Here is a 21897-nt window from a genome sequence, read left to right as displayed (position 1 = left end):
ACACAATAGGGAAAGAGAGTTGAAAGGAATGTTGGGATAGTTTGATTTCTATTGGCACACAAACATTTAAGAAAGCCTAACTCTGCTGATCAAAAAGTTTTCGGTATAAAACTGTATTTTCTTTTATTCCACACACTCTCACACACACAAACATAACAGTCCATCTTAATTTCAGCAATGTGCAGTCAAGAGGATGAACCAAAAACACATGAGAGCAAGTTCCTTTTTTTCTCTCTCTGCAAATGTTAAATATTAAACACTCAGACGAATGTGTGAAAAATCCACTTAAAGATTAATTGTTTGCAGTTGATGTGGTGGCAGTTTAATCATTCCAAGATGTGCAGCAGTGCCAGTTGAGCTCATCACTCACGGCTGGTTGACTTGGGTGAACACAACTCCAGACCCTAGCAAACCATGTGTACCTCATCAATAGTTCATGGAAGCTCCAAAGCGCTGCCATTTTTTATCAGTGGGGATGTCTGCCATCTGATTGTGTTTAGCCTCAATATTGGCCCCCTCCTCTATTCTTATGCTCGTCAACTGCATCTTGTTTGGAGCCACATGCACGTTTACAACAGTGGGACAGCTGATTGAATGAGTGAGCCGCGTGGAAGAACAGGACATGGTATTTTATATTCCTGGGAACCTCGGAGTAAATGAGCTTCCGTTTCCTTCAAACGTAAGCGCTATCATTTTCAATCGGAATTGTGTTTTGCTTTGGAAAGAAACAAAATATAGGTTTTACTCATCTAACAGGCACTTTCAGTGCTTCCTACTCATGTTAGTGAATCTCGTTGATAAAGCTTCTGCTTCTGATTCTACGCTATTATATCAGAAATCTGAACTGACACTTTGGAAACCATTCAAACATATTTCAGACATATTTCCTGTATAGCTTGAGTACACAACTATTAGATAACCACTTGATTATGTACTGCAACTGCTACAGGACAGTGAGCTCTTTACACAGGGAACACAAGAACACTAGTGAAAACATGTGTATGTGGAACAAGATGAAACAATATAAAATAGGGAACATGTTGCTTTGCATAATATTCTCCATGGCTTTTGAAGGGACTTAAAAGAAGCTGACACAAGTAATATGGCAAAATAACTAACATCACACTAATTACACATCTAACTAATAATATTCACATATTGCATTGATCAGCTCCAACCTGAACAATATGGAGACTGTCTGGAAGATCACACCAGTGATGCTGTCCCATCCCTTAATCCACTTCAAACACCCCTCTGTGAGAAGTGCAAATAGTACGGTCTCTGCGATGCAGCTGCTAGCATTTAGGATGAGGGGGTCCTGAAGATTTTGGTTGTCTGCGTGCCAGGGCTGTTGATCCTGCACTGTACTAATCATGCAGCAGCCTGAGCTAGACAGGATAATTCCAGGCCAGACAGGAAATGAAGAGAGATAATGGTAGGTCAGCTAACTGTATGTCTGCGCCTGGTGTGTGCTCGTATCTTTGCAACGCCATATCGTATGCAGTATTAATCAACCTGACAGGAAAAGACTGGTAGGTTTCTCTTCTGACAGCTAATGAGTATCCTGTAATGGATCTGTGATTGGCAGATAAGCTGCATCATCTCTGGACCTTCTGCATAATGACTCCTTAACAGTCCTACATGAAATTGGTTGGGAGTGTCCCATTGTCGGAGATGATGGTAAATAACTAAGATTAAAGCAATGGTAAACCACAACAGTGCATTTGAGATGTTTATAGGATGTTTTGAATTGAAAATAATGGATCTGGAAGCTTATTAGTAACAGCTCAGTGCTTCACAAATGCTCTTTATGTTGAGAATGAGAATGGATCTGGGAAGCTTAATATTCAGTTCAGGCAACACATACAGACTTGAACACACTTACACAGACTCCCATGACAACGGGCGGAGAGCAGAGCAGGGAGACATGTTATGACCAGCTGTCTAACCGTGGTTAATGTTCATCTCCTCCTCTCCCTACTGATTTACCAGCATCCCTCTTTCCCTTTCTGTTAATCACACTCTCAATCAAACATTTCACGACAACACTTCCATTTTGTCAAAACACCATTTTTTCTTTTGTTATTTATCATATTTTTGTTACAAAACATGTACAGGCTGTTTAGAACAACAACAAAAATACAATATCCAATTTATATGCAATTTCATTTGTTTAATAATCATCAATTTATTAGGTGAATTCTCTTGGAGTTTCTTATCCTTCTGATTGTTCCAAGTCCAAAGTCCCAAATGGCCTATAGTCCATCTGGGTGTTGCGGGCGGGCAAGGTACAAATAAATACATAGGGCAGGATGTCAAAAAATTTAAACAAGAATTTTGATTATTTCTATCTCCAGTAATAATAAGTAGAAAGTAAGGTGTCCGTCACGGTTTCTCTCAGTTTCTGCATGATGCATGTATATATATATGTGTGTGTGTGTGTGTGTCCAAGTTCATTTTTTTGGATTCATTAAAAAAATGTTTAACAGCTGTCCACAGAATATAGTGTTATTGTTTCAGATATATTTGCTCCTTGTCACGGTTCTGTTCATGCGTTAATTCTCCACGGTGGCAAATAGCGGAAGCTGTATTATACAGTATACTTGTGTGCAATGTGACACATCCATACATCCAGACACACACACACACACACACACACACACACACACATACACACACATACAAAATCGCACACAAAAGGCCAAGTGGTCTTCCCATAACATTGCCACAGTCCCAGTCTCCCCATAATCACATATAGCGTCCTGTAGGAGTACTTAAGATCGACCGGGCCATTTCGAAACCACAAATCTCACAGAAATGGGTAAGAAAGCCAAAAAAGGGAAGAAAAAAATATGTAGCGTGAACAAACAAAAATAAACAATTGGATTTGTAAAAACACAGTTGATGAGCAGGTGATCCCGAGCTGTGAAACTATCCTGAGTCACTTCAGGTCAAAGTAAAGAAACCATCCGGTGACCTGCCGAGGATTCAGCAGCCCAAACAAGTGTCCGGCCTCCTTTGGCCTTTTTGACCTCTGTCATCCTCTTGACCTCAGCCCATCACATTTCCTCCTCCACCATCTCACTCTTCTTCAGCAAGTGCCCTTTAGATAAAACACCTTCAATATGAAGATGGAGAACAGCACACATGCACAGTAAAACAAGGGGAAGAAACGTCCTTCGGGTCCAAAACATCTCTGCTTTTCGTTAGGCTTTTTTTTTTTTGTGTGTCTGTGAACATTTGTTCACATTTTTTTTTTTACCAGAGTGTTTATTCCTTGCTAGGTATTATGTCCTTCAGAGCTGGGTTGAGGGGTCAAGGTGAGGGGCTCTTGTGTGAGGATCAGAGTGATATTTCAGATACAGGGCTAAGGCCAACCTCACTAAAACACACATGCATGCAAATGTCAACCCACAGCAGAGCTGGTGAGGCACGCATGAGCTATAAAGGGGTTAACTATTTCTCCTTGTTCAAAAACACACAAATTCTGATTGGATGAAAAAAGAACAAATAACAAAGCAGGAACAGGAAATGGAAGTGGCAATGAAATAAACAAAAAAAAATATTCTGAGGCACTGCAAGCCAGTTCCGTAGCAAGTAATTGGCAGAGATGGGTCAGGCAGCTAGGGTTTTCCAGTGGCTCTCTCTGGCACAGTTCCTCCCCTCTTTTCCTGTCTGGTTGTCCTTAGACTGCATGGGTCTGTGTGTCCTGTCTCTCACACCTGGACAGGAAGTGTTTGGTTCATCTGTAGTCTCATGTCCTGAATGCTACCAAGAATCTTTTTCTGATGGCCAGCCAGTGTCACCCCTATCCGCAGCAAGTCTCTGTGGAGTGAGAAGAAAGGGGTGGAAAATAAGAACAGGTGGCTCAGTCATAAAAAAATAAAAGCAGACAAACATCACATGTCTGAAATTGAATTGCAAATTTCACTTTTCACCTAAGTAAACACACACTCCACTCTACCAGGTGGGAACAGGGACAGGCAAGCACCTTGGCAATCACCCATGAAATGGCTTCCTAAGGGTATGTCAACAAAATAGGGACTCATCCAGCTATAGCCGAAGTTAGTCTTAATGCAGCATACTTCTGTTGCCTGCCAGGTGGGCAAGCAGAGAGGAGTCAAAAAGCCTTAATGTGATAGTTAATGATTAAAGAGCAAACTTAGCTACTGTTCGACAGCTGGCAGACTTCACAGAATCTGCACCAGCCTGACACTTTGCTATAGTAACAGCGAAGCAGAAGACGTTTTTATGTAACATATTAGAATATCGGCGAGTATGTTTCATTCACATTTGTATGTGTGAGCAAACTAATTTTCTCTTTATCACGGCTTCCATTGTACAGCAAATAAAAATAGAAAGTCATTTAGCTACTGACTCACACGTTCTACCAACAGTGTGAACTTTAGTAGACGGCCTTAACCTCAGGAGTAGGGTGGAAAAATCTGAAAATGTTGACATACAGTTGACGTTACTACAACAACCATAGAAAGGCTGCACCTGCTTGGACTGTTATTAGTCAGACAGCATAATCTAATCCTCATACCCATGTTGGTTTAACACTGTGCAATAATATCACAAGAATCTCTCTTTTCCGCTCACTTATTTGATTTCCCTAGTCGATAGCTGAGGAGAGCGGCTGGCGTCTGGGGCAGCGATTAGCTAACTGTTGGTTCTCTGCCACAGTCTGCGTCCTCTTCGTCCAATTATACACACACACACACACACACACACACACACACACACAACTACTGAATAATCTAATATTAGACACACAAGCCTTCGCTGTGCTTGTCTCAATGACTTTGTGGCCCTATCCATATGAGTGAGTGCAAAAGTGTGCAGCCAAACCCACACATGAGCAAACACACACATACAGCACATACAGCACGTCCACGTCCACACTACATAGCCCACATCATCTCCAAAGCCAAGTAAGGGTGCATCACTGCAATTTCACACAAATAAATGGTGGTTTTTAATATTTTGCCATCAGCACAGCAATGGAGGATGAAATGATAATAAATGGGGACCATTAGAGGAATTACTGGCCATTAAGGGCAACAGAGAGCCACAGTACACTACACCTGTCAGCCTGACCAAATTGAAACAAATTACCCCCACCTCCATTGCCTATTATCCAGCTAATGAGGATGATTTATTGATCATTATAATCGTAATTCATTTATTTGATCATCACTGGCCTCAAACTCCCATGACTTCCATTACATCATTTCCTGTTTGTAAACACAGCGGAAGAGGAAATTGTTGTGATTGTGTTTTCATTTATTGCTGTTGTTCTACATACTCTTGTTTCTCCTGCTGAGGTGAGTTGCCAGTAAATTTTGCGAACTTGTACCTTTTATTATTCGTACATCACCACAGCTATATGTTAATTCTGATTATTTTTAACACACAGTGTATTTCTGATATGTCTGAATGTCAAATGCACTGATATAGCGAAATGTTTATTTTCCATGCTTTACATCTGTTCTCGGTTATTTGATGCCTGATCTTACTAAGAGCACTTTTCTACATTTTATGTTTTTTCTATGAGACTACTTGTTTCCCTCTCAAGGTCAATCTGTGTAACACTAATTCGACTCTGTAACTCAGCCCAGTCAATCATTCTAGGCCTGATTAGGTGAATTCACTCCCTCTCCACTCACTCTGCTGTCATCTGGGCCACCAGGTCAAAGGAAGCAAATCCAGCATTGACGAAGTTGTCACGATAGCGGCTCATCTTGATGGCATCCAGCCAGTCTCCCACAGTGGTGAAAGTGGTATAGTCTGGCACACAGCGGTCAAGCAAGGGCTGGGATACCCTACATGGGGAAGAGGGAGAGAGGAGGAAGAAAGAGAAACAGAGAGAGAGAGGGTTAAGGTCGTGACTCTACTGCCTCTTCCGGCCAACCTCACCCCCAAACGCCCCCCACTGAGCGCCGCCTCTCAATTTCTCCACCTCTCCCCCTCTCTTCTCACCTCTCCTCTCCTCCACATGTAAGGAGTTATGTGCAGGGGTGGTGGGGGAGTAGGGGTGGGCGGTTTTATGATTGTGGAGAGACTGGCTGGAGGCTCTGGTGGTGGATGCTGGCGCTGCAGCGGATGAGGTAAGGTGGTGTGTATTGACAGAGCACATGACAAATCAGGTCTTGATGACTACCACATTATAATTCACAAGGAACCAGATTAGATTTATGTTAAGAAAGCATACTCATATGTTATCATTACAATAACTGGTTTACTATAATGGGAACCGTGCATTTCTCAGTCAAGAAAAAATGTATGTGACACCGTCAGAGACGTTAAGAATGCAAAATGTGCCTCAGGAAACCCCGGAAATATCTAGATATCTCTGTTCCTGTTCCTCTCTGTCTTGTTGCATTTATAAGTCACTGTATTGTCTGAGAGGCCTGGCAAGACAGAAACTAAAAAAAAAAAAATGAAATCCTATCTGAGTGACTGTATTGAGCTGCACTGTACACATGTAAATGTGATCTCAGAATTGGATTTCATCTGGTTTTGCAGGTCGGCTCGAAGTAGATTTGGACTGGTGTGAACTAATAGGCTAGGATAGGCTAGGAAAATGTTTCATGACGGGGGGGATATCTGTGGAATGTAAACACAGATGCTGTTTACATGTGTGTGGTTGCATGTCAGGATTTGAATTGTGATATTGCGGTAAACACATGCAAAGAATGACCCAAACTTGTTTGACTGATCATTTGTGTCTGTATCAATGCATTTGTCTTTTGTGACAGATTTTTAAATGAGTGTATCTGTATGTATCCCTGAAAATGTGTTTCGCATGTAGAGCCTATACCCACTGTGCTGATCAATGCTGCAGATAGGGAGGCCACCTTGGGAGTTTTAATAAAACTGTGCTCCAACTCAGAATGAAGTGGAGCAGATGAACAGGAGGAGGTGGGGGAGGCAGAAGGGGGCAACAAAAAAGTGCAGGGAGGTGAAGGAGGAGAAACAGATGAGGAGCAGACACAGAGACAGAGAAGCACTGTCTCCCCTCCTCTCTGCTCCGTTGATCCCTGTCATCCTTTTTGATGGCATTAGATTCATAAACAATTAAAAGAGGAATGGAGAGAGAAAAAGCATGAAGGGAGAGTTAATAACTATGATACAGAGGCTCCATTGAGTGCTGTAGATATTTTAATAAGGTCTGTGCTTCGGAGCCGTAGGCCTCAGGCCGTCGTTAACACCAGACTCTGGATTCTCTTAATGGAGTATTGTTAGTCCACTTCTCTAAAGATGGCTTCAAAAAGGTCCACTTTGTTGTAGGCTATATGTGAACCACAGGCAGAAAAATGGCTATATTTTTACGGGTCAAGCTTAAATTTGTGGTTAGTGGTTGGGACTGTCACGTATTCTCCAAAAGATGTTTAGAGAGTAGATATATCTCATTTATGAAGCGCTGTTGTATTATTTACAACATAAACACAACATTGGAAGTGTAAACACTTGACTCACTGGTGCTAGAAGCCTAACATCACCAAAGTTCAAAGTACAAACCAAAACCTAAAGCTTTTTATCAAAGAGTGTTAACTACCACTCACCCTTCAAACCCAACCACCACAACGGTATCATCTTTCACTCCTCTCTTGTTAGGTTTGTCGGCAGGAGGCCACCTCTCCGCTGGCCCGTTTAAAATCTCGTTAGTGGCTAATTAAAAGACGCTCCCATCTCTTTTTTGCATCGTCTCAATCGAGCTAATTAACCACAAGCTTAATCTTCTAAGAATGTCACTTCAGTGGCCAACCGAGACCCTGGTTTCCCCCTTGAGTGCAACTCAGGATTGTCTGCAGCCCTCCCTCTAGACAGAAAGACCCTGATGCAGGGACATATAGGTAGGTCACCCTCCTCCACTGCACTCCAACTCTGCCACCTTCTTTTCTCCAAATTCTTTCCAGGAAACAGGCTGCAGAGAGAGGTACTGCGGCTAAACGAAGATGTGACGTCACTCATTAAGTTCCCAGTTGGTAAAGGACTTGCTTTAAGGGCTGTACTGAGCAATAACAATTTGGATTTGCATGACGACCATGGCTGCATTTGTAAGAACTACCGGGTTGTATGGGAAAGAATCTGCATTTTATAGTAGTTAAAGAGATTTTACTGAGTCAGAGTGACTCATTTTCATTATATCAACCAACTCAATAAGGAATATTTGCACAATGGAAATCATTATTGCAGTTGCTCTGTCTCATGTCCAAATGACATGGCTTTGCCAGTACCCTCACAGCTAAAAATTCAAAGCTCATTCAATGAAATAGATTATATATAAAGTATGAACAGTATATAAGACCTGTTACTGAAATGCCCAGGGCCAGCAGGTCTTCTTCAAAAATATGATTTAAGAAAACCAAAGATTTTTATAAACAAAACAGCACTAATATCCACTACACAATGACCAGAGGTCCACCGAATGAAACTCAAGACTCAACTGAGACTGAACTTAATGTGGCCAACATATTTTTATGTAATACTCTCGAGACTTACCCAGTGGACTGTGTGCTGTTGGTGACCACCTTAAGGCTGGCAGCATTGCGGATTAGCTTATCCAACGTGGCAACAATCTGGGTGAATTTAGGTCGCAGGTTTCTTTCTTTTACCCAGCAGTCCAACATGAGTTGATGCAGCGCTGTGGGGCAGTCCATGGGTGGGGGCAGTCGATAGTCCTGCTCCACAGCGTTTATCACCTGAGGAAGGGTGGCATGGAAATCACAATCACTTCTAATATCAAGGTGTGGTGCAGAAGATGAACGGAGAACATAAGGAAATAGATCGGTCAACGCAAAAAGCAAATGAGCGACAGAAGAGCATGGACAGGTAAAATGAACAAAAACATAAAACAGCACTTGGGTAATTCATAGAAATAAGTGCTACATCTAATATTATGAAAAACATTTCTTCATATTATCTTACATCTTGATTGCTCATGTCCCAGTACGGCCGCTCGCCATACGACATCACTTCCCACATGACAATACCGTAGCTCCACACATCACTGGCTGAGGTGAACTTCCTGTAGGCAATCGCCTCGGGAGCCGTCCAGCGAATGGGGATCTTTCCTCCCTGTGGATATGCGAATGAGTAGGTGAGCATGAAATACTGGAGGGATGGAGCACAAACACAGAGTCACACACATACAAGAGGGAGAGAGAGGGTGAGAAAAACACAGTCTAAGGGAAACATTGATACACAACACATGGATGCATGCTGTAGAACCCAAGCACCACATGCATACCAGATTAGTAACACGGTTACAGAAGATGACATACAGACATGAAGCTTTAGGAATATTTAATGTGCTACAAATAGTTTTAACATCGATATATAATTTGAGGAATCTTTCCAAATGTGCAACACTTGCTTTAGTATATAATTATGCAGAATGGTAATGTAATGTGGTAATAGACTAGACATATAGTAGATCTATTTGTTTAATAAACTAACACGTGTCAGTGTTGTAAATGTTAAAATATTATTATTGAATGTGGTAAAAAATTATCTGTTATATACTGATGTTAAAACATAACACGTAGCACTTTAAAACATTGATTTCCAATTTTAGTTCACACACAAACACATACAGTACATGTGTATACACTGACTTACCAATGAGCTGGTGTAGGTGGGGTCTGTAGGATCATCCTCAAGGAAACGCGACAGACCAAAGTCAGACACCTTACACACCAGATTACTGTTGACCAAGATGTTACGGGCAGCCAAATCTCTGTGCACATAGTTCATGTCTGACAGGTACTTCATGCCTGCTGCGATACCACGCAGCATGCCAACCAGCTGGATCACTGTGAACTGCCCATCATTGAGCTGGCAAGAGAAGAAAGAGAATGACAGGATGAATTGGAAAGTGTACAGAGGTTGCATGTTCAAAGTAATAAATGTTTGTCTTCTTTTTACTTTAGGTCTTTATGCCTTGTTGGGTTCTTTTTGTATTTCATCTTACCTGCATCTTTCATCTTCCATCCTACCTACCCATCTCCCATTCCTCTCCTTTCTATATTTCCTTTATTACTCCCCTTTATCTGACAGACAATGTATGATGTGACTTTGAGTCTGGGATTCATTGGAGATGGTGCACTTTGTAAATGTCACCCATTGACTGAATGCAGCATTTGTCAGATATTCATTACTCTGCAGTAGAGCTTAAGAAGAACGGCACCAGAGAATGTGAGATTACTAAAAGTAAGATCAAGCGGATTTGGATGGGCTTATTTGCTTGTTGGCTTTGCATTAATAAATAAATAAAATCACAGATACATATTTCACAAGGATAAGCCAAGAAACAGTTACTTTTGTCTTTTTTCTTACCCTTAAGAAAGAGTCCAGTGCCCCATTCTCCATGAACTCAGTCACAATCATGACAGGCCGACTCTTGGTGACTACTCCTTCCAGACGGATAATGTTGGGGTGGTCAAATTGGCCCATGATGGAAGCCTCGGACAGGAAGTCTCGCCTCTGGCGGTCAGTGTAGCCTACTTTCAGAGTCTTGATGGCTACGATGATCTCCCGACGCCCAGGCAGCTTGAGGCGACCGCGGCACACCTCCCCAAACTCTCCTGTGAGAGCCCAGGTGAGACAGCCAGAGCAACAGCAAAAGAAGAAAGGGAGAGGTGGAAGGAGAGAGAGAGAAAAACAGGGATGGGAGAGAGGCATGAAGGAACAGTGGAGGAGAGTGGGGGAAAAGAGGGGAGAGGGAACAGTTAACTGGTTAGAACCAAGGAGCCAGGGAAGGCTAGCAGGAGCCGTGGGACAGGGGGAACTGCAACAGAAGCCATAACTCTAGGCCATTGTGATGGGATGATGGTGATAGTGGGAGCATACAGTGACTTTGTGCTGTTAAACTATGGATTAAAAGAAACAGCACGGTGAGTGTGAGGCATAATGATGAAATGTGAGAAGATATAAAATAGAAAAAATGCAAAAATAGAGTGGATGACAGGGTGCGAGAAGCTTAGTGGGTCAGAGGAGGAAGGGAGCAAGGAATAGATGGGTGGTGCTAAGCTTCACAGGGGCTGGAGTAGTGAGCACAGGACGATGAGATAGGTGGAGAAAGAAGCTTAGGGGTTCTTGGGGTTGAGGACGCTTTACGTTTAGAGTCTACACCAAGCGTGTGCAAGAATGCAATGAGAGCGATGTGTGTCGACATAAGTGTAAAGGTGAGAGTGGCGAAGTCAGGGGACAGGGGGCAGGGGATGGAAGGGTGTATGAGGAAGGGGCAGAGGAGAGGAGGGGAACAGGGGAGACAGGGGTTGAGGGTTTGTCACTTTAAAGGCGAATGCTGGGAAGCGACGGGTTTCAAGTAGTAGCCGCAGCAGTAGAAGCACTGTCTTAGCAGCAGCAGTAGTAATGGTAGTAGCAGAAGCAGTAGTAGGGACTCCCAGCTCAACGTCCTCCATTTTTGGCTCAGATACAATGTTAAGAAAACTCAACTTCACTTGGCAAAATCCTGCAGCTTTTAAGCAGATATATTACTATCAAATATAACAGATACATGAAATATTTTATCTACAATATCAAATGTTAGGGAGGGTTTTCCAAAAGACAGGACACAACGACATAGTGGAAGAAGTGTAAGTGCCAGAAACAGGGGTCAAATATACTGTAACGATGCCTTCTTTAACAAAGACACTAAGAAGTAGGCAAGGTCAGGGACGGCCAATCCTGGACTAAAGTCATTTTAATATCTTGTGCCCCATCCAGACAGGATTACTCTTTTAATTAAATTAATTGAAATAGGGAGATGAGAGAGATAAATAAAGTATTATCCATGGTAACAAGAATTGTATTGTACAACCCAGTATGTTCCCCAGGCTCCTACACATATAATGATTGATAGCCACAAGTCATTTAATCACTTTGTAGGGTGTTATGGACAAAATGTACTGCCAACAAATGTGCCAAAAAACAATAGAGCAGTAATTAATACTACATCAGATAATAAAGGAATAACACACTGATTGGACAGAATTGAAATCTCCTCCAGAGAAAAAAAATCCTTTCTGTATGGGGCCGTTGTCAGCATTGTCCAAAATCTGCCTCCATTAGTTTTAAGAAGATTTTCAAATAATTTGGAACTGATTGCTGCGTCATACTTATTTAAACAAAATTAATTTCCTCACGCAGCATCTATCTCATTCCAGGATTGGGCTCCTTCTATAGGACATGGACAAAATGATAATCCACCAAACAAAAAGTATTACAGCTACTCCATATGCACATGGCATTGTAAACAATGAAAGGCTACTAGGACTGTGAGTCTGGGAAACTTAAAGGGGACATACTGTAGCTAGTAATGCTTTTAAACACATGACAGTGCTGGAGACATCTGTAAGACTGGAGTAGGGGTTCCTAAAAGATGACGAGTGTGGTGGTGGAGGGGAGGGCAAGGATAGGGCTAGCGATGAATTGAGTGAAAGTACCGCTTGGTGTGAAGTCCTCTAACGGTATGGCCTGGAGGTGACTAGCAGTCTTCCCCCTGTAGCTCAGGAGCTTTGGTGGGTTACCTGCGCCAATGACCTCCTCGATCTTCACGCAGGAGACGTCGATCTCCTTGGCAAACTCGCGCACTGCCTCGTTGGGGTCCTCGTAGGTGAAGGGATCAATGTAGACTTTCATTCCCGGCGTTACTATAGGGGATTCAGTGGCAAGAACAGGAAAGTGAATCTATGCCGCCAAACAAAGATGCTCTTTATCATTTAAAACAATAGTTTATTACTATAATGTCAAATAATGTATATGCTAGTTTTTAGTTTTTAGGGATGTTCAGTCATTGCTAACTTGATGCAAAATACTACTGCTAGATTGCGGTATAGTGTAAAAAGGAGGGGCATCTCAGCAGAGAGACTTACTGTATTGCTGCAGTTTCTCTGTGTACTCCGATTCAGAGCCATTTCTCTGCTTTCTGTTGAGAGAGATCAAAACACAAACTGAGTCACGTGGATTTTACACAGCAGGGAGCAAATACTGCAAAGCAACAAAAGCATGAGGAAAAAACATCCCTAATAATGACTATAGCCACACGGATGCATGACTTAGCAAAGACGACTTTGTCCTTTTGCTTTTGAAGAAAGTAATATGCTGTACATAAAGACTTCATCACTGCATCATGGTGAAATGATTGACACTCAGGGATTGTAACTACAGTCTAAACAAAATGATATCTTTCCATTGTCTGAAGCAGCAGGTGAAAGCCATTCATTTTTCCTACCCCCAAAATAAGCAGCCAAGACAAAAGCGGACTCAAACAGCAAACTCAGCTGTGTCGTCTTTCTCTCCCTGCTGATATCAGACTGCTCGTTTCATTTCAATCTTTCTCCTATTTCCTCCTCTTCTTATTTTCTCCTGATTTTCTCCATTTCTCGTCTCTCTTTTTCCTGCATGCGTGCATTTCTGCGTTCGGTGGGGGGTGAGGGGTGTGGAGGGGGCTGGGTTGTTGAAATTACATGTTAATGTGCTTCCTTTGTTGTCTAACCAGTAACCAGGGCAATAATACCCAATGGTGATTTGCATCTTATTTCGAATTTTAATTCCGTTCCGGAATATGCCGAAGCTCTGTGTTTTGTATTATTACTATTTTCTCCTTCTTCTTCTGTGGCAGTCAGACCAGCAGCTAAGCCAAGACCCTGAGAGAGACACAATGTAGCGGTGTGAAAATAGAAGAGAGTGAAGAGGCAGGAGGGAGAAGGAAAGGAGGGGGAGTCAGGGAGATTATTATTCAGTCTAGCGTGACTGATGCCCACGCTTGTCAGTCGCTGCCTGAACTGGCTTGCGGAGGGAACCCAGTGGGCGCCAGTCGGTGGTGGGTGCCAACCTTTCACAGATACGCACACACTGCATTTTCTGTTTGACAAATCAGTGGTATAAGGATAAACGAGTGTAGTTAGACCCAGATGATGCCATGTCACACTTTCTGAAAGGTGTGAGCATTCGCTCGCATCTTCCCAGTCAATTGGGCCCAGCAGACAAGGGTGCATCTGGGTTCTTTGTGGTCGGGCAACCGCACTGTTGATTCTGAGTGCCGGGCCATGAGGGCAGGCCTATCAGGCCCAACAGCTGTTCCACCATGCTGTGTCCAGTGAGAAAAGTAGCATTTTGGCCAAAGATGTTTATTATTCACAGAATCAGAAAGCTAATCTGGCATTCAGGGGCCTCACAGGTGGTCCAGCAATCCACTGAGACTGTTCCTGGGTGATTTGGAGGACATGCAAATAAAGTTGACATTTGAAGCTATCTGAGTGTTTTTCAACTTGAAGGAAAAGTATTTTGCACCGATATTTCTGTGAGTCTTTCCTGTGAACATTTTTCTGTATGCTAGATAAAAGTAAATGAGTTAGTACAGAAGTGTTTTTCTACCCGGTGAAGCTTGAGACAGTGATTTGAGTTTTATTCTGACCTGAGGCAGACAATAGCGATGACCACTACTGCAATAATGAAGACCAAGGCGGCAGTGGCTGATCCTACGATGAGTGGCAGTTGCTCCTGCCATGATTTTGGAGGGTCAGCTTTAGGTGTCAAAGGAAAAAGAAAAAAGTCACAAACATGTCACAAACATATACCTGCACTAGCTGCAGTCCACCATTCGATGACTATGATGTAGAACAAGAAGTTAATAACTTGACTGATTGCTATGAAATCATACATTTTTACCTGATCGTGAGTTAATTTCTTTACAAGGATTTCAGTTATTATTGTATGAAAAATAGGCACAGTAGCTTCTAGCTTTATAAGCTTTTGAGCCGCTATTATGTTCAGAAGCTTATGCACAGCACTATTATAGAGGTATTGCTTCTAAGCCACACATATCCTAATATATCCCTGGGTAATAGAGTGAATACTGTATAGGAGTTACATACTTTGTAGGTTGGTGCTGAAGTCAGCTGGGCTGCTGTAACGGCCATAACCAGCCACCGTTCGGGCACGGACCTGTACCACATAAGGCGTACCAGCCTTGAGACCTTCAATGCGGGCATTGCTTCGTTGGGCAGTCATGGTATGGGCGATGGCCTCACCTTGATCCTGTACATGCAAAAACTGTCAATGATGAAAACCATACTATATAGCAGTCCGCTGTGCTCTCTCGTTTGTCATCATCAACTCTTCCAACATGGCCAAACAACATAACAATACAGGTATGTGAAAAAATATGGACACAAGAGTGAGAGAGAAAAATAGAGATAGACAGATTGTAGTTAATCCAACAGGAGATACACACTGAGTTCCTATGTTCCCTTCCTGAAACAAATGCAGCATATGCATATGGGAAAGGATTGGGAAAAGAGAAAGAGAAAAAGGAAGGAGGAATCGAGGGAAGCAAAGAGGGGAATAAGTAGAGGATGATCTCACAAGCTAAGATTGGAAATGGTTACTTGCCTCACTGCAACCATGTGTTTATCAGCAGAGGCATTGTTTTCCACATTTACAGAAACACAGATAAAACAGAGACCATGCAAGTCACTGAAATTGGATTGAATTAGAGGCGTCGATTTACAGTGCCGCTTACCTTCTCATGGTACTTAATCTCATAATCCAGAATGATTCCGTTGGGTTTTTCTGGTGGCAGCCAGGACAGGCTCATGGTGCTCGCTGTGGCCGCCATCAGGTGAACCGTGGGCACTGCAGATGGAGCTGCACAGAGCAAATAACAAATAAAAGAAAATCTTTTTTATTTCTCATTTTCTGTGCATGCCTTTTCAAGTTCTATGGCCTTTGTGTGCCCACAGAAGCCCAATCACAAAGTCTTAAGCTGTGGGCTTTGTGAAAAGCTTTGGCCAATAGTTAGTATGCAGGCCCATTCCCCACTAATGCTCAAATTCTCCCTCCCAGAGTCCTTGTGGAGGGAGAGGGGATGTCTAATTCTCATGTGACAAGAGAATCACACTGTAAAACTGATGGATAAGTCTCTGCTACATGCAGTACGCTCTGCCATACACAAACTGTAGGCAAGCATAAGAACGAGCACACATACGGAAGTAGAAATTTTCACACATTTAACAAAACTCTAGCTGAAGTACTGCTGCACCTTTGCTCCCTTTGTCTATGGGGAGCCGGCAGCCTTTTGTACTTTGGATAGGTCCTGTTACCACACATGAAAATGTGTATATGCCATATAGACCACTTATGCATTTAAATAGTTATATGCATTCGATGTGGACACACAGTCAGAGCATAAAATACACTCCACCCACCTGAGTTTTTCATTCTTTGTTCACATGTGCCTATTAACAGCCAAGCGCTGTCTGCCTCCCTGTCTCTCTTTTTGCTTTTCTAAGTTCAGGCTTGTTCTGTACCTCTGACTCACTGCCTCCTCTCAGTCGAAACCATCACTTTTGTTTCATAACTTGAACTGTCTATCTCCCCTTCAAAAATAAAGTTCCCTTTCACTGACACAATTTTCCTTCTCACTGTCCTCTTCAGCTCTCTACTTTTCATCTTCTTTTTCACCACTGCAGACTCCCAACCCCTCCTACCCTACCCCCTCAACACACACACACACACACACACACACTCTCTCTCTCTCTCTCTCTACTTGTTAAAAGCGTTTTAATCCCCGGTTTTTAGTTCTTTGATCCTCCCCTTGCATTTCCCTTCTCCCTCTGCTGCCTGTATTTGTGGCCAGACATCATTTTGTCTCTCTCTCTCTCGTTGCTCACTAAACCTTCCCTTTACCGCTTCTTTGCCTCCCCTGCCAGCCCCATCCACCCAGGCCTCCCATGTCTCTCTTTCTCCCTAAGAAGACAATGCTTCCTAGGCAGATCCCCTAGTTACTCTAGCCAAGGGATTAGGGGCCCTCCTCTAGGAGAAGACATAGCAGTAACCATGGAGGTGGCCCTTGTAGCTTACTGGGTACCGCCCTAGTATTTATTTTGGTTCTTAAAAGGTGAATGCACATGCAGGGATGGTCTTGGAACTACACCAAGGGATAATCTGATCACAGTTGATGCTCTCTTGCCCCCTCCTGTTCCGTTCACCTCTGTCTCTGCACCCAACTGACCCCCAGCACCCAAGGATGGACAGTGATCAGTGTCAGCCCAGTGCCAGACCCCTTGTAAAACAATGAGGCACACAAATCAGCCCTGTGAGGCCTGTGGGGACTTTGGGTCTTAGACCCACCAACAGAAGGCATTCCTAAAGCATCTTTTAGAACCAGGAACACAGGGTTAGAGGTGATGATGACAAGGCCATGGAGAGAAAAGACAGATGGGGGATGGAGCAAAGGATAATCCTTAGTGTTGTCTCAGTCTCCAGAAGGAGTAAATTTAACATAGTGACTAAATACATCCAAGGCATAAATTAAGAGCCATCGGAGAACTTAAGCAGAGAGACCAACTCAAAAGAACAAGAATGTTGAAAGTAAAATAAACCTTCTAAAATGACCAATTTGAAAATTAATTGCAAAAAGAGACACTGACCTATCTACACATGCAGATATATTTTAACTTTGCCCAGGTCAATCCAATATATTTTTTAATATACATGGTAAATTTTGGTCTTATAACAGGCAACATAAGTAATAGCCTATCACTAGTACCCTTGGTTATTCTGCATATGTATTAGCTGGGGTTCAATCTTCTGTATGCCAAAAAAAAAGTAATCTCAGCACTGATTGCTACATTGGCCTAGTTACCGTTGTTGCTGTGCACTGGAGGAATGGTGGGTTGGAAGCAGTGGGCAGCTAGAATACTGAGGGTTCAACATTTTGAATATACACTGCCTGAGTATTGCTATTTGCAGCAGTGTTAGTACAGAGCACGCTGTGGGCGTGTGAAAAAGGTCCCTTTCTAAGCTCATTGAGAAGAATGTCTTCGTTCTCAATCCCTGTTCAAATAAGAAAATATGTAACATACTCCTACATGCCCACAAGAAACTGATCTCTACTTCTTATGTGCAGAACGTATTTTCTGACATTCTTGTGTATTTTTATTCCAGCCTTTGAAAATTGGCAGCACCTGCAAGTTCAATATTGATTTGTGACAGGTATCCACAAGGCTGCAGTTGTACCTACCAGCTTGATTTGTGGTGATGTTCACTGCAGAGAACTGAGGTGTATAGGGGCTCTTGTTGGAAACACCATTCACCGCCTGGATCTCAAAGCTGTACTGTGTGTGGGCTTGTAGGTTACGGACGGCAACCCGCCGCTGGGTTAAACCCAGGTGCCGAGGTGAGATGTCCACATTGTCGTCACACCGTGAACACATTCCCCGCTCCGGAAGGCACTTCTTACAGATAACGTTGTAGAAGATGTCTTCGCGGCCGCCCAAGTCACGTGGCTCGCTCCATTCCAGCACGAGCGATGTTTCGTTCACACTGGAGATGACGCTACGTGGTGCTGACGGAACAGCTGCAAAAAGGTAAAGCAGGGATCAAAATGAGAAAAATAGGTTTGGAATGAAAATAATTTAATATCCATGTACAAAAGGAATTTGTCTTGGTGAAGGTACAGAGACATACTGACTGTTGACCAAGATTTGTATTGAAAAGCATTGTTTACATATCATTATACTCACATACATCCATTATTCTATAGCTGCTACCAACATAATTCATGACCCAAGAATTTTCTTTGTGCTGTGCTATTAGTAGATTTGTCATGCATTAACAAGAACATTTTTTATTTCTACATAACAAGACTGTTCCAGCATTTTGTAGAAAAAAAAAGGACAGGAGTTCAAATTTGAATTGCATGCTCATTTCCACTGTGTGTGTGTGTGTGTGTGTGTGCAAAGTGCTGGGAGGGACGAGCAAGACAAACTATTGGCAGAGCTCTGGCAGTTCTTATCCAATTACCGGAGCCTTATCTCTCACTGCACTGTAAGAGAACCAGCCCCCCACCCCAGCAACAGAAAAAAAAGGATCTTCTGCTCTCTTCAGCAGTGAATGAATTAACTCCTATGTGTGTGTGTGTGTGTGTGTGTGTGTGTGTGTGAGGTACTGCTAGAAGAAAAAATCATGGCAGCACTGACAATAGATAGACTTCACGGATAAACCTGTGAGGGAAGTGTTGGATGATAAAGTTTTGGATAATGCTGGGAAAGCAAGCAAACGTGTTTGCCTTCTGTGTGGTGTAGTGGGAATGCACTCCTGGGAGCTTTTATCAGCTACTGAGGGCAGAATTCAAAGAGGGGCATTTAAGAGAACATTTACCACAGAATCAAGAATTACGTTTTGTCGTTAACAATATATTTGATTACTGCGTGAATGCAATGTTTAAAGTTAGTTCTGTTTTTACTTACTAGTGCAGGGTGAGTCGGGCGAGTCGGTGTCTGAGCGGTAGTAACCGTTTCGACAGGAGCAAACGTTGGATGCTCCTGAGGTGGCACGGCTATTGGCTGGACACGGCAAACAGAAGCTCTCTCCCTGTTTGGACTTGAAAGTGCCAGGGCTGCAAGCTGATTGCAAAAGACAGAAAACCAATGTTAGACCAACAAATGTTAGCAGATGTTGATGATGAATTTATTATATTATATTATATTATTATGGATTTCCCTAAATTCGCTACAGTACTTTCATTCTGGAATGAAAATACTAAAATGCAAGCACACTTATATCTAGTTTTTGGACGTTATATCTGAAGTCATATAAATGGATCATTTTATGGTCACATACAGCAACTGTTCCAGTTCACTTGTAAAATGACTGACACATTGTATTTGACGTATTCTGCAAGTGTTTGTTCATGCATATGTCTACAGATGCACATTATTTGTCTGTCCCCTCACGTCCTCTTCCTGCATGTCCCCTTTTCCCTTGCTTGTACAATGTACCTTTAGTAAGAAGCAACTATGTAGCTGTTTGCATAAACCTATACTCAGACTGTCAAAGCAAATTATATACGCATCAGAGTCTAAATGCTTTCATCTGAATTCAGTGTTTTATGAAACACATATAAACATAAACAGGGAATCACACATACCATATGCTAATGTGTGCACACAAACATGGGTCTGCACACAAATGTGCAAAAGCTGTGCAAGTCATTTAATTGCATTCAGTGTTAAGAGGCTTTTCTGAAAAGGTCCACCTGCAGCATTCTGTCTTAGAGATGATTTCCTTTACAGACCTGCACAAAACAAACCTTAACATAGTTTAACCAACACTGTTTCTTGATTAGGCAAAGTCTAGTTAATCAGATGAAAACACTGCGAGCCTTTGTAAATGCCCAATCTCCATTTATAGCAGCCGTTTAGATGTTTATAACGCAGGTGATAAGTTGCAGACATGCAGGGAAACACTGACAGCGGCACTGTGATCCAGAACCGTTTGGCAGGCTCCATATCTTTGATAAACTGTCTCGTTAAAAGATGAATGAGTGTGCCGCAGCAGCTTAATAAAAAAGGCGAGAGCAGGTGAGACGAGCAAAGTTTACAGAGGCCAGTTGATTAGCTGACCGACTAGTGCGTTAGCTTGTCAATGTCAAGGGCACACTGGTATGTTTGTCCCTCTGAATGACAATTATTACCATGGCTTCGGAGTTTGTTTTTCACTCCCTGTTAAAAGCAACCAAGCCTGGAGGTCAAATCTACAGCAAACCACTTCCTGCTCTTGCTGTTTTCCCTAGTTTTCAAAGTTCAATATTAGCACAAAACCACCAGTTGACTGCACCATATACGTTATCACTGAGTGTATTTGCTTCTACACTATTAATCAGAGTTATCCACACCACAGGAAGTACTGGTTGATAACCAGATAAGACATGACCTTCAGTTTTACCGGATGGAAGAACAAGTTCTTCGATTTGGTATCAAGACTCATACCGAGGTCATTTAAGTTCACCCAATACAAAGTGAACGACATGCTTTTTTCTTAATTTGCAGGGAATGAGATTATTGGGTTTTGAGCATGTTGGCCTAATGAATGATGTTGAGAGAGCATTCTCATTAAAAGAAGCGTTTGTGCTGATCAGTCACTTCCAGCGAGTAAAGAGGTCATCCTCCTCCTCCTTTCATCCATTTTCTCCTCAGAGCAAATGCTAAAGAATGAAGGAGAAAGCAAGACAAGGGGGGGAGAGAAAAAGGGAGGAAGTGTCGGAAGAGGTGAAAGCATAGAAAATGCTAATCCTGCAGGTGCTTTTTTCCCCCTCTTCCCCACTCCCCTGTGTCTTATCCACTCATGCAGAACATAGAGCTTAAGGAAGTGATTAGAATGAATGCTGAAATTGGAAAGTGTGGAGCATGAAGAAAAAAGTAAAGAAATTTGGAGGGTGAAAAATGTGCAGAAAATGAGTGGAAAGGCATAGAGGCTTGTTGATTAATATTAATGCACCCATCCTTACTGCAACTCTGGTGGCGTATTAATGAGAGCAACAGCCTTCAGATTTAAGTTGAGAGAGGTAAAGACCAGTACAGGAAAAGGGAGAACAGTGGTGGTGGGGTTGGAGGGGTCCATGCTGGATTGATAACAAAAAAGCCTCAGGATGATGACAAATGGAAGATGGAGTAGAACAGTGACAGAGGCGAGAACAGGACAGTGGACCTGAGGAGAGGTGATGTGAGAAGAGAAGAAGAGGAGGAGATTTATCCTTTGTGGTTTCTTGTGAAGCTTGATTAGAGAACATTTCATCAGGGTCCAATCGCCAGGGCTTTAACCCTGAGCTGCCAGGAACAAATAAATGAGTTTTTAACCACATACGCCATAGTTCAGACTTGCTATGCTCTCTCTCTCTCTCACACTAACACACATACACACTCTCCTTCTAAAGGTCAGTGCACATTTCATATACAGGGTCTTCCCAGAATATGTCAGTATAAAGTATCCACCTGCTTTCTACTTTATTGCAAGAATGGGTACTCATCTCTCGCCGTTATAAGAGGTAGAATGAGCCGTCTCAGCCCATGCAGGCAAAGATTAAATGCAACCATACACACT

At 42.6% G+C, this 21897-nt stretch overlaps 1 protein-coding gene across 6 annotated transcripts in view; it reads right to left on the bottom strand.

Moving 5' to 3' along the window:
• Positions 1 to 2012: 2012 nt before the first annotated feature.
• The window catches only part of LOC113152102 (ephrin type-B receptor 3), a 54822-nt gene continuing 34937 nt past the window's right edge, over positions 2013 to 21897 (bottom strand). The window contains exons 4-16 of one of the 6 annotated variants that reach the window (XM_026345126.1): positions 19266 to 19421; positions 18038 to 18373; positions 15536 to 15660; positions 14889 to 15051; positions 14429 to 14537; positions 12885 to 12937; positions 12456 to 12662; positions 10345 to 10592; positions 9628 to 9843; positions 8935 to 9084; positions 8509 to 8708; positions 5670 to 5825; positions 2013 to 3825 (exon numbers count right to left, since the gene is read on the bottom strand). In XM_026345126.1, coding sequence (XP_026200911.1) covers positions 3717 to 3825; positions 5670 to 5825; positions 8509 to 8708; positions 8935 to 9084; positions 9628 to 9843; positions 10345 to 10592; positions 12456 to 12662; positions 12885 to 12937; positions 14429 to 14537; positions 14889 to 15051; positions 15536 to 15660; positions 18038 to 18373; positions 19266 to 19421 — 2228 coding nt within the window. In that variant the 3' untranslated portion in view covers positions 2013 to 3716. Of the gene's footprint in view, positions 3826 to 5669; positions 5826 to 8508; positions 8709 to 8934; positions 9085 to 9627; positions 9844 to 10344; positions 10593 to 12455; positions 12675 to 12884; positions 12938 to 14428; positions 14538 to 14888; positions 15052 to 15535; positions 15661 to 18037; positions 18374 to 19265; positions 19422 to 21897 lie in introns of all 6 variants that reach the window. The other 5 variants (XM_026345125.1, XM_026345127.1, XM_026345128.1 and 2 more) reach the window with 5 other exon arrangements.

The sequence above is a fragment of the Anabas testudineus genome, chromosome 4, assembly GCF_900324465.2.
Source record: "Anabas testudineus chromosome 4, fAnaTes1.2, whole genome shotgun sequence".
Lineage (NCBI taxonomy): Eukaryota > Metazoa > Chordata > Actinopteri > Anabantiformes > Anabantidae > Anabas > Anabas testudineus.
The sequence above is the reverse complement of the archived record's forward strand: the minus strand, read 5'-3'. Positions and strand labels throughout refer to the sequence as shown.